At 40.9% G+C, this 13,714-nt stretch overlaps 1 protein-coding gene across 2 annotated transcripts; it reads left to right on the forward strand.

Moving 5' to 3' along the window:
* Positions 1-480: 480 nt before the first annotated feature.
* On the forward strand, positions 481-13,267 carry TMEM184C (transmembrane protein 184C). 2 transcript variants are annotated; one of them, XM_083457463.1, is made up of 10 exons: positions 481-842; positions 3,444-3,574; positions 3,661-3,697; positions 4,684-4,889; positions 6,622-6,696; positions 8,720-8,813; positions 9,536-9,648; positions 10,584-10,683; positions 11,291-11,462; positions 11,621-13,267. In XM_083457463.1, the coding sequence occupies exons 1-10, from the start codon at positions 726-728 to the stop codon at positions 11,881-11,883; spliced, it is 1,308 nt and encodes a 435-aa protein (XP_083313589.1). In that variant the 5' UTR covers positions 481-725; the 3' UTR covers positions 11,884-13,267. The 2 variants fall into 2 exon arrangements, with proteins under 2 accessions (XP_083313589.1, XP_083313590.1); XM_083457464.1 differs by lacking the exon at positions 481-842 and adding an exon at positions 1,581-1,702.
* The last annotated feature ends 447 nt before the right edge of the window (positions 13,268-13,714 follow it).

The raw sequence follows: 13,714 nt of genomic DNA on the forward strand, positions 1-13,714 counted from the left end.
CTCCTTCTTGTCCCAACTCTGGCGTTTATCATTCTCAGGTAGCGGGAAAGTAAAAAGTAAAGCCCGAGGCTTAAGAATCGTGTTTTTTTTTATCGTGCTCAGCAACGTGTTTTTGTAAACCCCTTCTCTTGTGACTGCTTTCCTAGTGCAAACGCTGCTTAACTAAACCCCATATTTAAAAGCTTCTTCTCCAACGCTCAGCAATGCGCAGGCTTGCACCATTCGCACAGAGAAAAGGCATAGAGGCTGGCGGCTGCGACGCGAACGCCCAAAAGTCCCTCGCATCTACCTAACCTTCCCCTGTCGAGACGCACTTGCGTCGATGTACAGGGCAAGAGAGAAGCGCTTGATTGCCACCTCGCGGTTCACCCAATCCGGCGTCGGTTCCGGCAAGGGGCGGGTTGTTTACTTTGAGGCGCCGGAAGCAGCGCTTGGTCTTATGCTGCGGCGGTGGGCGTGGCTCCGCTCACCCTGCGGCTTTGGGTAGGGGAAGAGGGGCGGAGCGTGGCCGGCGAGTCGGCTGCGGACGGGTGTCCTTCCTCCTGCCTCCCCCCTCCTCTCTTGGCTTCGCCCGCCAGGGGTGGCTGCGGAGGGAGGGAGGGGCGTCCGTCGGTGAGGGCGGCAGCGATGCTCTCCGCTCCGCGGCGCCGGCGGTGTGGGGCGGGCCCGTCGGGTCCTTGAGGCGGCGCCGAGAGACACCTTCCGCAGCCCCGCCGCCCACCACCATGCCGTGCACCTGCGGGAACTGGCGGCGCTGGATCCGGCCTCTGGTGGCCACGGTCTACGTCGTGGGGCTGCTGCTGGCCGTGCCGCTCTGCGTGTGGGAGCTGCAGAAGCTGGAGGTGAGGGCGGAGCGGCGCCGGGGGGCGGAGAGAGGCGGCCCAGGGGCGCCTCCGGGGTGGGAATGGGGGGAAGAGGGGCAAACGCAGACCCCGCTCCCTCGGGTCTCCCACATGCGCTCGGCTTTGCTGACAGTCTTAACGCCGTCCTGAAACGCGCTTCTTCCGCGCACAACATGGAACGTGCGTCATGTGGGAATGCGCTTCGCGCTCTAGGCTTAGGAGGGACACGCAAAAGAAACAACGGACGGTGCTGGAGGTGAATGTGTCACGTGTCCCCCCTGCTCTCCATCTCGATGGTTTCTTGCCTTGAGGGATGATGATGATGAATCACCCACCATTGTAGGCCCCAGCTGCCCTTCCAAGATAAAGCCAGACGTGTCACCGTGGGCATTATTCTAGGTATGTTTTGCAAGTATCCTTTGCCCTTTCAGAAAGGAAAAAGAGAACCTCCAGCAAGTTTTGCCTGGTTCAGAGGTGAGGTCAAGAAAGAGGGTTGTTCTAACAATGGTTTTCTCAAAAGTTATCTTCTGCACCGTGAAAATAAATAACAGCAGTAATTATAACGAGAAAAAGAAAAAAGAAAGAGGATTGACACATCCTGTCAAAACTCTGCAGCCCAACTCGCTTCTGGAAGGGCATATGTATCCTAGGGTCATCTTGGGTTGCAGAGCTCAAGTAAGAATGGTTAGCTTGCTTGACCCCAGGTAACTTAAATGTGATGTTTGCCACATAGGGAGCAAGTAGGAGGAAGTCCAGAAATACAGATATCTACATAAATACTCATCTGGAGCTGTTGTGAAGGCCAGCACCCTATAGTGAGACAGCAAGAGCATCAGTGGAGAGGACTAGAGTGTCAGCAGGTGAAGGGGATTTCTCTTGTCTGTACGATGTACTAAAGATTACAACAAAGTCAGGTTTTCATGGGGGTAGGCGGTGCCACATAAGATGCTATATTCATGTTTTTAGTTCATTACCATCCCACTCAGAGCAGTTCATATGAGGCTAAAGGAGTTTATGAAAAAACACAAACAGATGAACAGGGTTCATCTTTCAAAAACAAGATTCAAAAACAGCAACCAAACAGTAGCTCCCACGCTTAAAGAACAGTTTGTTTCTTAGTGCATGGACAAGTTGGCCGGGGAAGGGAAGGTAGTTAGAAGGAGTAACTTCAAGCTAATCCAGAAGCCAGGGGTGTGTATACTCCTGTCTTCCATTTCCAGAATCTCTCACAAGAGAGACTTACTTGACATAAGATCATTATGACAGGGAAGGGTTTAATCCAAAGAGACAGGCAGGTAGATGGTGCATTTGCCTGTTAATGGACATCATTTGGTTGGTGTGGGTCTTACTCTAAGGCAGACAATGTAGTGCTCTCCAGATGTGTTGGACTACATCTCTCATCATCCTTTGCCATTGGTCAAGCTGGCTGGGACTGATGGGAGTGTAGTCTGGAAATCTGGAGGGCACCACATTGTCTAACTTGTGGCACTAAGTGATGGATGCAAAGTGATGCCTTCTGCAAATGAAAGATTCCAGAATAATGAATCTCAACACCTTCAATCTACATGTGAGTTATGGTAATTTCTGTCTTCACATTTGCTAGTCCATGTGGACTGGCACTTAAGTAAAACACACCTGCGCTAGTACCCCTTCCCTGTACCACAAGACATTCTTTGAATCTCTGTGCTCCTGCCTCCCCCTTTAGCATTTCCATATTTAAAGTAGGCAACTACCAGGGAATCCCTGTTACTCTTATGTAAGGTTTGGAAGTTTAATTAATTGTTTAGTGAACTATTGCAGATATTTCTGTGCCTTCAAATAACAAGGTTGCTCACAGGCTGGATCTGTAAGTATAAAGGTTTCTGGTGATGCTAACTATTCCCAATCATCTGTTGCTTAGACAGAAAGGTATAAAGAAGAAACAGGCTGTAGGGGTCTTTATGCACCCTGTCCTTGTGGCTGCTTTACATGACACAAGGAAAAATGGCTCCTCACATTTAAATGTTTACAGTAACATTTAAGAAGATGCATACATAAAACACACACTAAAATAAGCACTCTAATGTTGCATATTAGAGCTGCCCATTGCAAACGAGATGGTATACATGCATTTTCCCTTAAACTACAGTGGTGCCTCGCAAGACGAAAAGAATCCGTTCCGTGAGTCTCTTCGTCTAGCGGTTTTTTCGTCTTGCAAAGCAACCCCATTAGCGGATTAGTGCTATTAGCGGTTTAGCAGCTATTAAAGATTTAAGGGATTAGCGGATTAGCTGCTAAAAGGCTATTAGCAGCTTAGTGCCTTAGAAAAAGGGGGTGGGGAGCGGAAAAAAAATCGCAGCAACTCGCAAGACATTTTCGTCTTGCGAAGCAAGCCCATAGGAAATTTGTTTTGCAAAATTTTGAGTCTAGTAATGCAAAAATACTATATGTTTTAATTATTAACGTATGTTCTGCTCTTGGAAGAGAAGAGCCATTAAATATAGTACTGCTGCTTCAGAGAAAGCGATTTATGGACTGCTTTATCGGTTTTACTGTCATTGTTTCTCAAATTTCCTACTGTAATTTCTTGTGCTTGTGCTCTTCTTTTTTGTGTTGTTCAAGGTTGGAATCCATACCAAGGCATGGTTTATTGCTGGGATATTTTTATTGATGACAATACCAATATCTCTTTGGGGAATATTGCAACATTTAGTTCATTATACTCAACCTGAATTACAGAAACCAATAATAAGGTAACCTATCATATATGCTTCTGCTGGTTATTCCATATTAGCAATACAAACACTTGGTTAATTGCAAATGTGTTTTCTTATGACAGGATTCTTTGGATGGTGCCAATTTACAGCCTAGACAGCGTAAGTATTTTTTCTTTCTTTTTGGGATTATTGAATTCTTGCTCTAGAAACCAGTTGAATAATCTAATGAACTTCTCATGCTGCAGATTTTTCACACAATACAAACTTTTTGTAAAATTGTAACCTCATTTCCATTAAGGTTTCCTGGCAGAAGCCCAGGTGTGTGTGATTGAGGCATTTGTTAATACAGTATGTTGCTTTTCTGGAGTTTCATCCAGTAAGTCATACTTTGTGTTGATGGTTTGAAGCACGTTGATTTCAGTGGGTCTACTCTGAGAATGATTAAGTCAAGTACAGTCATACCTCATGTTACGTTTGCTTCATGTTATATTTTTTCAGGTTGCATCCTGCGGCGACGCGGAAGTACCAGAAAGGGTTACTTCCGGGTTTCGCTGCTCTGGCATGCGCAGTAGCGCCAAATCACACTTCGCGCATGCGCACAAGCTCCAAATCATGCCACGCACCTGCGCAGATATGGTGCTTCAGGTTGCGGGCTTTTCACGTTGCAAACAGGCCTACGGAACGGATCCCATTTGCAACCAGAGGTTGCAACTCACTGAGCATTAATTCACTGGAAAATAAGACATCATGCAACTGAAAGTAGACATGTACATATTTGTATCTAATGTGAGCCATAAGGCCTATATACAGAGCATGTTGCTTCTCTGTTTTGCAAAGTACTAGCTCATTGTTTGCTTTGTATTGTAACACTGTTTGCCTTGTTTGCAATAGCAAATACAGGCTCTAAAGAATATCTTGGGAAGTACTTCCCATTTAGCTCAATTGGATTTAATTTAGTTAAACCATAGGATTGAGCTATAAGCCTTTCTTGATTATTGAATGTTTAACTGCAGCACAGAGTTCTGTAAATTATTTAATTTTTATACTGGCAAACAATAATATTTCGAAAGAAAATGTAATAGAATGGAATCTCAGTGTAAACTGCAGTGCGTGTGTGTCTAATCTAATGTCTTTTTCTTTGATAGTGGATAGCATTGAAATATCCCAGTATTGCAATATATGTGGATACTTGTAGAGAATGCTATGAAGCGTACGTCATCTATAACTTCATGGTCTTCCTTTCAAATTACCTGACCAATCGGTATCCAAATCTAGTGTTAATCCTAGAAGCCAAAGATCAGCAAAGGCATCTACCACCATTGTGTTGCTGTCCACCATGGGCTATGGGAGAGTGAGTACATCATACCGTTCTTTTTTTCAAAGCTTATGTTCATATCATTATGGATATTACCTCTTGGATTCGTGTAAGATTTAACACGCTTTGTTTTGCTACATGTGGCACTAGTTTCCATTGATGCTCCAAAGAGTTCTTGAAAAACACATTTTTTAAAAATACTTCGGGAAATTGTTTCCTGAAAATAGGACTTGTTAGTGAACCAAAAGGATTTGTTTTTTCCAAAAGCAGTTGGTAGCTTCATTGACTGCTCTAAAAGAAGGAGCGAATGCTGTAGGGTAGTACTGTACAGCAGTTAGATTTCAGGGATTGACGCTCACTCAGCTTCTCCCCCTGACTTGTAGTAGCTTTCTGTGGGGGCTGCTGCTTTCTCTATTCCAGAATGCAGCAGGATGGAGAATGCATCTTTGTAGTGCCATCATATGGTAGTCTGCCTTGGGAAGGAACAAAATGACCCAAGTTTCCTTGTTGGTGCAGTCTCTCTCCCAGCAAGGTAGCCTTCCAATGATGATTAATGTCTGGACTCTTTGCTTGAAAGGACACAACAGGATATGAAGAAATAAGACAGAATGTCTTGACTACAATTAAGATGAAGGTTTTGCCAAAGTTTCTATTCTAGTTTGGGACGCGGGTGGCGCTGTGGGTAAAAGCCTCAGCGCCTAGGGCTTGCCGATCGAAAGGTCGGTGGTTCGAATCCCCGTGGCGGGGTGCGCTCCCGTTGTACGGTCCCAGCGCCTGCCAACCTAGCAGTTCGAAAGCACTCCCAGGTGCAAGTAGATAAATAGGGACCGCTTACTAGCGGGAAGGTAAACGGCGTTTCCGTGTGCGGCTCTGGCTCGCCAGAGCAGCGATGTCACGCTGGCCATGTGACCCGGAAGTGTCTCCGGACAGCGCTGGCCCTCGGCCTCTTTGAGTGAGATGGGCGCACAACCCTAAGAGTCTGTCAAGACTGGCCCGTGCGGGCAGGGGTACCTTTACCTTTGCCAAAGTTTCTATTCTAGTTTTAACCCTTCCAATAAAAGGTGTGCAGTTGAAATTCAAGACTTGTAACAAGTTTATTTGAAACTATAAATGCCAAAAGTTAATGTGTATTATGCAGCTGTGTCTTTGAAAGGTGAGATACCATCCAACATATTTTGATAAATAGCAGCATACAGCTCATTGAATATCTATGTGATGGTTAGAACCTAAAAGTAATAATTATTAGTTAGGCAGGGATGTAGCCATCCTGTTACCTTGCTGGATCTGGCTGCAAAACAGTATCTCTGCAATTTGTATATGATACTGATAAGATAGAACTCTACAGGTGCCCGTGTTTTTCCACATGGTAGAGCTGTAGAAGTGGGAAAATATATTGAAATAATGTAAGAGAAAGTGTTAGAAATATTCCCGTATGAAATGGTGATTCTTAAATCCGTCAGTTATAGTTTAGTCTATAAAGATGGTGCAAGAAGAAAATGTCTAGGACGCAGTATTAACTATGACTTAATATGGTATGTGAATGTTAGGGTATTCTTGCTAGCAGTTGTATTTAGCTCTGTAAGTTTTTTCCCAGAAGATATTACATAAAAAGTTTCAGCTATATTCTGAGTTAGTCTTTGTCATGTACAGGAACTTTGTGGTGTGAAATGATAGTTCTGGATGCTAATATTTACAGTAAAAGTAGAATATATGGTTGTCTGTGTTGCAGCTTTGAATGAACTGAACTCACTCTGTGTCTTTTTCATAGGGTGCTGTTGTTCAGGTGCAAGCTTGGTGTTTTGCAGTATACAGTGGTCAGACCATTCACCACTATTATTGCTTTGTAAGTATGAAGAAATATTTTAGCCTCAAAATGCTATATATAGATGTATCACTTTGCTAGTGATGTGAGGTAAGAATATTCTCTGCTAGAAAATTCTCCTCAGAATATTCTCCACAAACTGTAAATTCTAATGTAAGAAGCAGTTTTACAACCCACATTAAAAAAAATCTAGTAAATAATAAGTCAAGCTGTGATATTGCCAGTGTAAGTAATGAATAATGATTTTTTTTGATCCAGTTACATTACTGGGCATTGTGTCATTCACCATTGGCAGTTCTGAAATGTGAGCTACAGAAAACATTTTTATTTTTTTAAATTTTAAAAATGCTGTTCATTTAATTTGATGAACATTTGAATTTGATGTATTTCAGCTATATGTAATAGCCTTTTTTTCTGTTTTGGTGTGACCTTATTCTTAGCAATTCTATATCCTTGGCCAGACCATGTGATTTTATTTTATTTTTTTAATAGAAAGTAGCTTTAATGCTTTATACACTTTAAGTACCTAGGGCTATACAATTATATGTAACAGCATGTGAGGTGACCTTGATTTAAACAGTTGACATTTCTATATTTTTATTTAGTGCCAGTAACTGGTTTTTGCAGTGCCATTTACCAGAAATTGACATACTGAAATATATTATCAGATAATGATAATATATTTAATGTTAATGGCTTCTTTTTTATATGTATGCATATAGTTTTGTTTATCAAGCTGTGTTTTAGTCACATGCATATAAGTTATTAAGTGTTAGAGCTATTTGAAGCACAAGATAGCCTATATTACTGAATTTACTTGAATTTTCAATTACAAGTTTGGTGCAAAAAATCAAAGAATGTGAATTCACTGCATTGCCTCATTGAATAAAAGTATCTGTACAGTTTTTGGTTGCCATCTGAACAAGTTTACCCATGAATAAACATATATATCAACTAATTATCCCAGGTCGCAAGATGATTAGATTGGTCTCAACTAGGGCCAGGGCCTTTTCAGTACTGGCCCCAACTTGGTGGAACGCTCTGTCACAAGAGACTAGGGCCCTGCGGGACTTGACATTTTTCCGCAGGGCCTGCAAGACAGAGCTGTTCCGCCTGGCCTTTGGTTTGGACTCAGTCTGACCCTTAAGTTTCCCTCCCCTTATGGTCTTGATTTATCGGCTACTTTTAAAATGAGCCTGCATTTTAAATTGCATTTTAACCTGTATTTTAAATTGGTCCCTCCCCCATTACCGTATGTTTTTACTGTGATTTTATTGGTGTTAGCTGCCATGAGGGGGAGGATGGGGTATAAATTAATTATTATTATTATTATTATTATTGTTATTGTTATTGTTATTATTATTATTAATCAAGAATATTCTCAAAAATATTCTCCAAAAGATTATTTTTGAGAATTTAACATCACTACTTTGCTCTTCTTTTCACTCCTTTTTTGGTTTGGATAGCTGTGCTGTTACACCGGTCTCTGTCTTCTAACCTTAAAGACAATTGCTCATGTAGACAATCAACTATGATTTTTTTCTAAAGTGGAGCTTAAGTAATCTAAAAGATGGTGTTTCCTCCCATGCTTTACTATGCATAACCATCCCCAAAGTAATTTTTCTCTAATACAGTAATTTATATTAATCAGGTTTTAATTCTTTGAGTGATATCCAATTGTTGTGTCCCTCTTGTACAAACCGACTTCTCTTCCTGCTGCATATCCATAAGGTCTACCAAAGTTTGTGCTTGGCTTACCACTCATGGTATGTTTGGCAGAAACAAACTGTTGTCCGGGTTCAGATAACATGCCAAACTCTGGCTTTTTTAATCTACATTGTAGCAGCAACGGGAGGATAACTGTGGGAACTTCAGAGCAGCATGTACTAGTGCACTGCTTATTCACATTAACCCAGTTAGTTTTAAATGATGGTTTAACATGACATTTGAACTGGACAATTGAATAGAATAGGACTCCTGTGCGGAGGATTGCAACCATAGCTCCTGAATTTTCTGAGCAATGTTTTGTATTAAACTCTTTCAGAATATGTGAATTGGTTGGTGTATACGATGAAGGAAACTTTAGCTTCAAAAATGCTTGGACCTATTTGGTTTTTTTCAACAATATCTCCCAGCTTGTGAGTAACAGAATTTGAGTTTTCTTTCTCTTTGGAGTGATATTTAAGTGTTTTATTTTAAAAAAATTAAAGATCTTAACAATTGTGGTATGCAGAACATATTTTTGATTAGGTGCTTTTATCCTTACATACATTGCACATATAAAATTAAGATTATGTGAGAACTAATCCTTAACTTTGGTTCTAAATATGGTGCTATGGATTGTATTGTGTTATTGTACATCTATTTAATCGGTTTTAGAGACTGCCCTGAGGACTCTGAAAGGTGGGATGATACTGCTTTATATTTATATCCCATGTATTTTCCATCATGAAACCCACAGTGATATACATGTGGTTCCCTAGTGGTCCCCCATCCAGGCACTGATCAGACCAAGATGTGCTTAGCTTCAGCAAAGTGGCAGCTTCCTTCTCTTTGCAGAAAGAAACAGAGAAATATACTTGGGAATAAAGGAAGCTTATGGCAGCAGCATTCTGGGGTTTGGACAGGTGTCCTTCCCAGGTCTAGATGGAGAAGTCAGTGATGATACCTGTGATCTTTCGCATGCTATGCATGTGCTTTGGCACTGAGCTTTGACCGCCTAGCCATAGATGTTTTTAAATGTTTGGAACAAGAATTGAATTGGCTTGATGTGTTCTGGGGGATTATTGGTATGATGAAATGCAGGAGTTTTGTGTGTTCCCACTGCAAATTGCTAAACATTTCTATCCCTCTGTCCTAGTTTGCCATGTACTGCCTTGTGTTGTTCTATAAAGTACTGCGGGAAGAACTAAACCCAATCAAACCTGTAGGGAAATTTCTGTGTGTAAAGATGGTGGTTTTTGTTTCTTTTTGGTAAGTAGAGTGTTGTGCACATGTCTAAATGCATATGGATACTTGTTTGTCAGAAAACAAATAGTAATATAATAAGTCTTGTTTCTGTTTTTATTTAAATTGCTTAACAGCACAATCCTGTTCATGTTTACTTGGAAGTAAATCTCTTTGGGGCTTACTTCCAAATAAGTGTGTGCATTTATAGCCACCTTTATCATTCCCAGGGAGCTCAATACGACGTACGTAGTTCTCCCCCTCCCCATTTTATCCGTACAACAACCCTGTGAGGTAGGCTAGGCTGTGAGACACTGACTGGCCCAAGGCCATTCAGTGAGCTTCATAATTGAGCGGGGATTGGAACCCTGGGTTCCTTGATCCTAGTTTGACACTCTAAACACTGCACCATATTGGCTTTCTATAACAAACTGGATTCACCTATGCAAGGTATTGCACAATAGTGAAAAGACCAGCCTTCTTCTGTGCTTAAAATCGCCGTGGTGTTTTTTTTTTTAAAGTTTTGTGTTTAAAAACATTTTCATGCAACTTCAAAATAGCTAAGGGTACAACCAAAGTTTTAGCTCTCTTTTATCTAATTCATTCTAAAATTTTAGCACAGATTTCCAGTTTATGCTGAAACCTTTCTCCATTCTGACAGATCATCTTTGATCTGACACCTCCTAGCCTAGCACTACAGTTTGCGTGGAAGTTCCTTTTTTGTGGGTGATGCACATTCCCAGTTCCTTTGTGAGCATAATGGCCACAGGGCTTGCAAGTTCATATTTCTAGGATTTTATTGATCGGCTTTGTGATCTTAGTATCTTTCACAGATTCTTTTTGTTTTTTCTAACCTTACAATAAAAGCTCACTAGGACTTTAGACCAGAACCTGCCTCTCAGCTGTGTTAGCTTCTGTGTGGTGATAACCCAATCTCTTCTAAGAATGTCAATTTTGTATAGGCAAGCTGCACTTATTGCATTGTTGGTGAAAGTCGGTGTTATCTCTGAAACACACACATGGGAATGGAAAAGTGTTGAAGCAGTGGCAACTGGTCTACAGGTAAGTTGGAACTGCTGTTGTAAACATAAGTCTTCCAGGGCCCCACATCCTTTGGAATAGATAAAAGGGGCAGATTGGTCTTTGAAGCAAAAGCATTATGGATACATGTAGCTACTTTTTTCACTGAGAGTGAGCAATAGTTATCAGGTAACTAGCCTACCAGCTCCATTGATCAAACTGTCCTACACCACATATAAATTTAAGCGCTTAAAACTAGTTTTCTAATGGTGTGACTAATATAGTCTTAATAGCTATGCTATCTGCATTGGCCTGCATGAGCGCAGTCCTTTCAGTATCATGTTTTGCTTTTTGTCTTCTCTACTAGGTGCGAGAAGGCAATATTTACTCTAAATTAAATATTTAGTTGGTTGCCTGGGGCTTGCTGTCCTAATTTAACCAAAGTACGAGAATAGACTTGGCTGATGGTCCCACTATATGTTTAAGCTGGTGTAAAACACAAGAAGTTTCTGGAATACTATTATTCTGTAAAAGATATTTTGTGGTTAATTGGCCTTGAAGTAAGTCTAAAGGAGCTGCTGCGAGGAATACATTACATGGTTGCATATGTGGGGCTGAATAGGACTGAATTTGGATTCTTTTGTTTCAGGATTTTATTATCTGCGTGGAGATGTTCTTTGCTGCAATTGCTCATCACTACAGTTTTTCCTACAAACCTTATGTGCAGCAAGCTGAAGAAGGATCATGCTTTGATTCTTTTCTTGCAATGTGGGATATTTCTGATATCAGGGCAGATGTAACTGAACAAGTTCGCAATGTTGGTAAGTGAGAAGGGTAAAAATGCACCCCTGGGGCAAAACTGATGTAAACATTTGAGTTTTCTGAAGATGCCACATGAGCTGTATTGCTAGGTCATTTTTCTATTAACTGCAGTGCCAGACCTATGAGAATAATTTGTTTTTAAATACCTTCCTTTTAGGAAGAACAGTTTTTGGTCAGCCAAGGAAAATGTTTTTTGGTGAAGATTATGATCAGAATGAACATACAAGTTTGCTGTCATCATCCACCCAGGATCCAATTTCTACTGCTTCTTCAATACCATCATCACCTGTGGGCCACTATCAAGGGTTTGGGCATACGTTGACTCCAACAATGCCTCCTGAACCAATATCTGATGTCTTGTGTAAATCAGCAGAAGAGAGTGAGAATCCTTCAACAGAGAAGCCTCTGGATGAAAGTTAGACAACTCTTTTCTCAAATGTATTGGGATTTGCCTGGATGATGCTCCTATGTTTGTTTTTTTGGCCTTGGGGACCTCATTCTTCCCAGAAGAATGTCAGCTGCACCAAGCGGCACATAAAACAAAACAGATAATGGAATTTAATTTTAAATGGGGAATTTATGAACTATCACTGAAAGAGCTTATTGGTGCCAGACATATAATTAAATTATTACAGTAAGTTGAGTAGCCAATGCTGCTTGGTTCAAAAACCTGCCTCTGTAATTGGAGTGAGGTAGATAGTTTGTGATGTTGACTCTTCTCTCAAAGTAATTGCACCATCCCAGAATACCGTTTCATCAGCATGCCAGAATTGCTGCTGAGCTGCTGAAGACCTTAGCTGGAGCAGTAAAGGAAATCATTCTTTTAACAATACTGGCATATATGTCTCACAGTCCAGTTAAGCAGAAGTTCTTGGATTTGAGCATTATATGCTGCATTGGCTCTAAATTTTGTTGTTAATGTATTGAGTGTATCTTGGCCTTTCACATACTGGAAGTTGCTCGAAGGTTGGTAATTTACTACTGCTTCCTGTTAGCACAGAGATTACCACTAGAGCAACAGAACTCCTCTCTACACCCTCCCCAGATGTGTCACAGAGGATTGAAGAAACATATTTAGGGGATGCACAGGGTGAGGTGGGGAATTCCTGTTGTTTGTGGTAGTTATTGTGCTAATAGAACTACTTGATGCTAAACTGAATACAACTCAGAGTCTAAAGGCATTCTAATTAGGGAGTTAAAATGAAACAAGGCTTATTATTGAAAAACTGATCAGTGTTCCTGTATTTTTGTCTCAAAAAACTCATAGGATTACCAATGGTTCGTCAATTGATCTGTGCTCCTCTTATCATGCGGATACCATTTTAATGCCTACTATTCTTGAATTTATAGTATATTTGCCTTCCAAAAATGTATCTAGAATCAAGTAAGCTTTGAAATACTAATACAGAATGTAACAACTTACTGTTTTAAGGACTTGCACATCTGGTCAACAAAAGGGACTTGTTACCCATTCTCACATTTGTATCTGCATTGCATGCTTGCTGTCTTACCTTCATATAAAATGCTGCAGCAAGGTTTACATTAAGTGGCATCTTCAGAGAGAACTCAAGCTATTTTTAGCATTCAGGTGCCCTTTACAGGAATTGAGTTTTTAACTGTTTTGTGGCTGCTACGGTGAACTCATCCTACAAGTGCTTTTGCAGTACTAGTGTGTTATGTAAATACTTGGCCTTATTCACTAGGCTGCATATTTTATGGATAAATTTGGTGTGTCCTTAAAGTGGTTAAAGGGCAAATCATTGCCTTTATTGTACATAATCAAATAAAATTTTATTAACTCTTACTTTGTACTCCTTCACTGTTGAGATGAACGAATAGTACTCTTGAGCTCCTTTCCATAGTATTTTTTTTAATGGTTAACTATTGACTCTGATGGGAGAGGCATCTCAATCCCCCCCCCCCCCCGCCATGCCTAGATCACACAAATCAAGGGAAGACCAAAAGATAATGCTCACCAATAGTTTAGTTCCTATGCCTAATTTCAAAGGGGCAAATATTCTCTTGAGTGTAAACAATGCCTTCCTTAACCACAGGGTTTACTTTAGGAAGAAAGGGGAAAGACTAGGCTATAGAGGTACATTGTCTTTTAGCAATTAGAATTTTCTGGTGCTTCCCAGTCTTGCTTTTCATCCTGTGGTTTGTTGCCATTTGGGAATACTACCTGTAAGCTTGATTTACGCATCTTCTTAACAGTGAACATGGGCTTCAGCAAAAGGATGGTGGGGTAATC

This window comes from Podarcis tiliguerta (assembly GCF_965153285.1).
Source record: "Podarcis tiliguerta genome assembly, chromosome: 9".
In the NCBI taxonomy this organism is placed as follows: domain Eukaryota; kingdom Metazoa; phylum Chordata; class Lepidosauria; order Squamata; family Lacertidae; genus Podarcis; species Podarcis tiliguerta.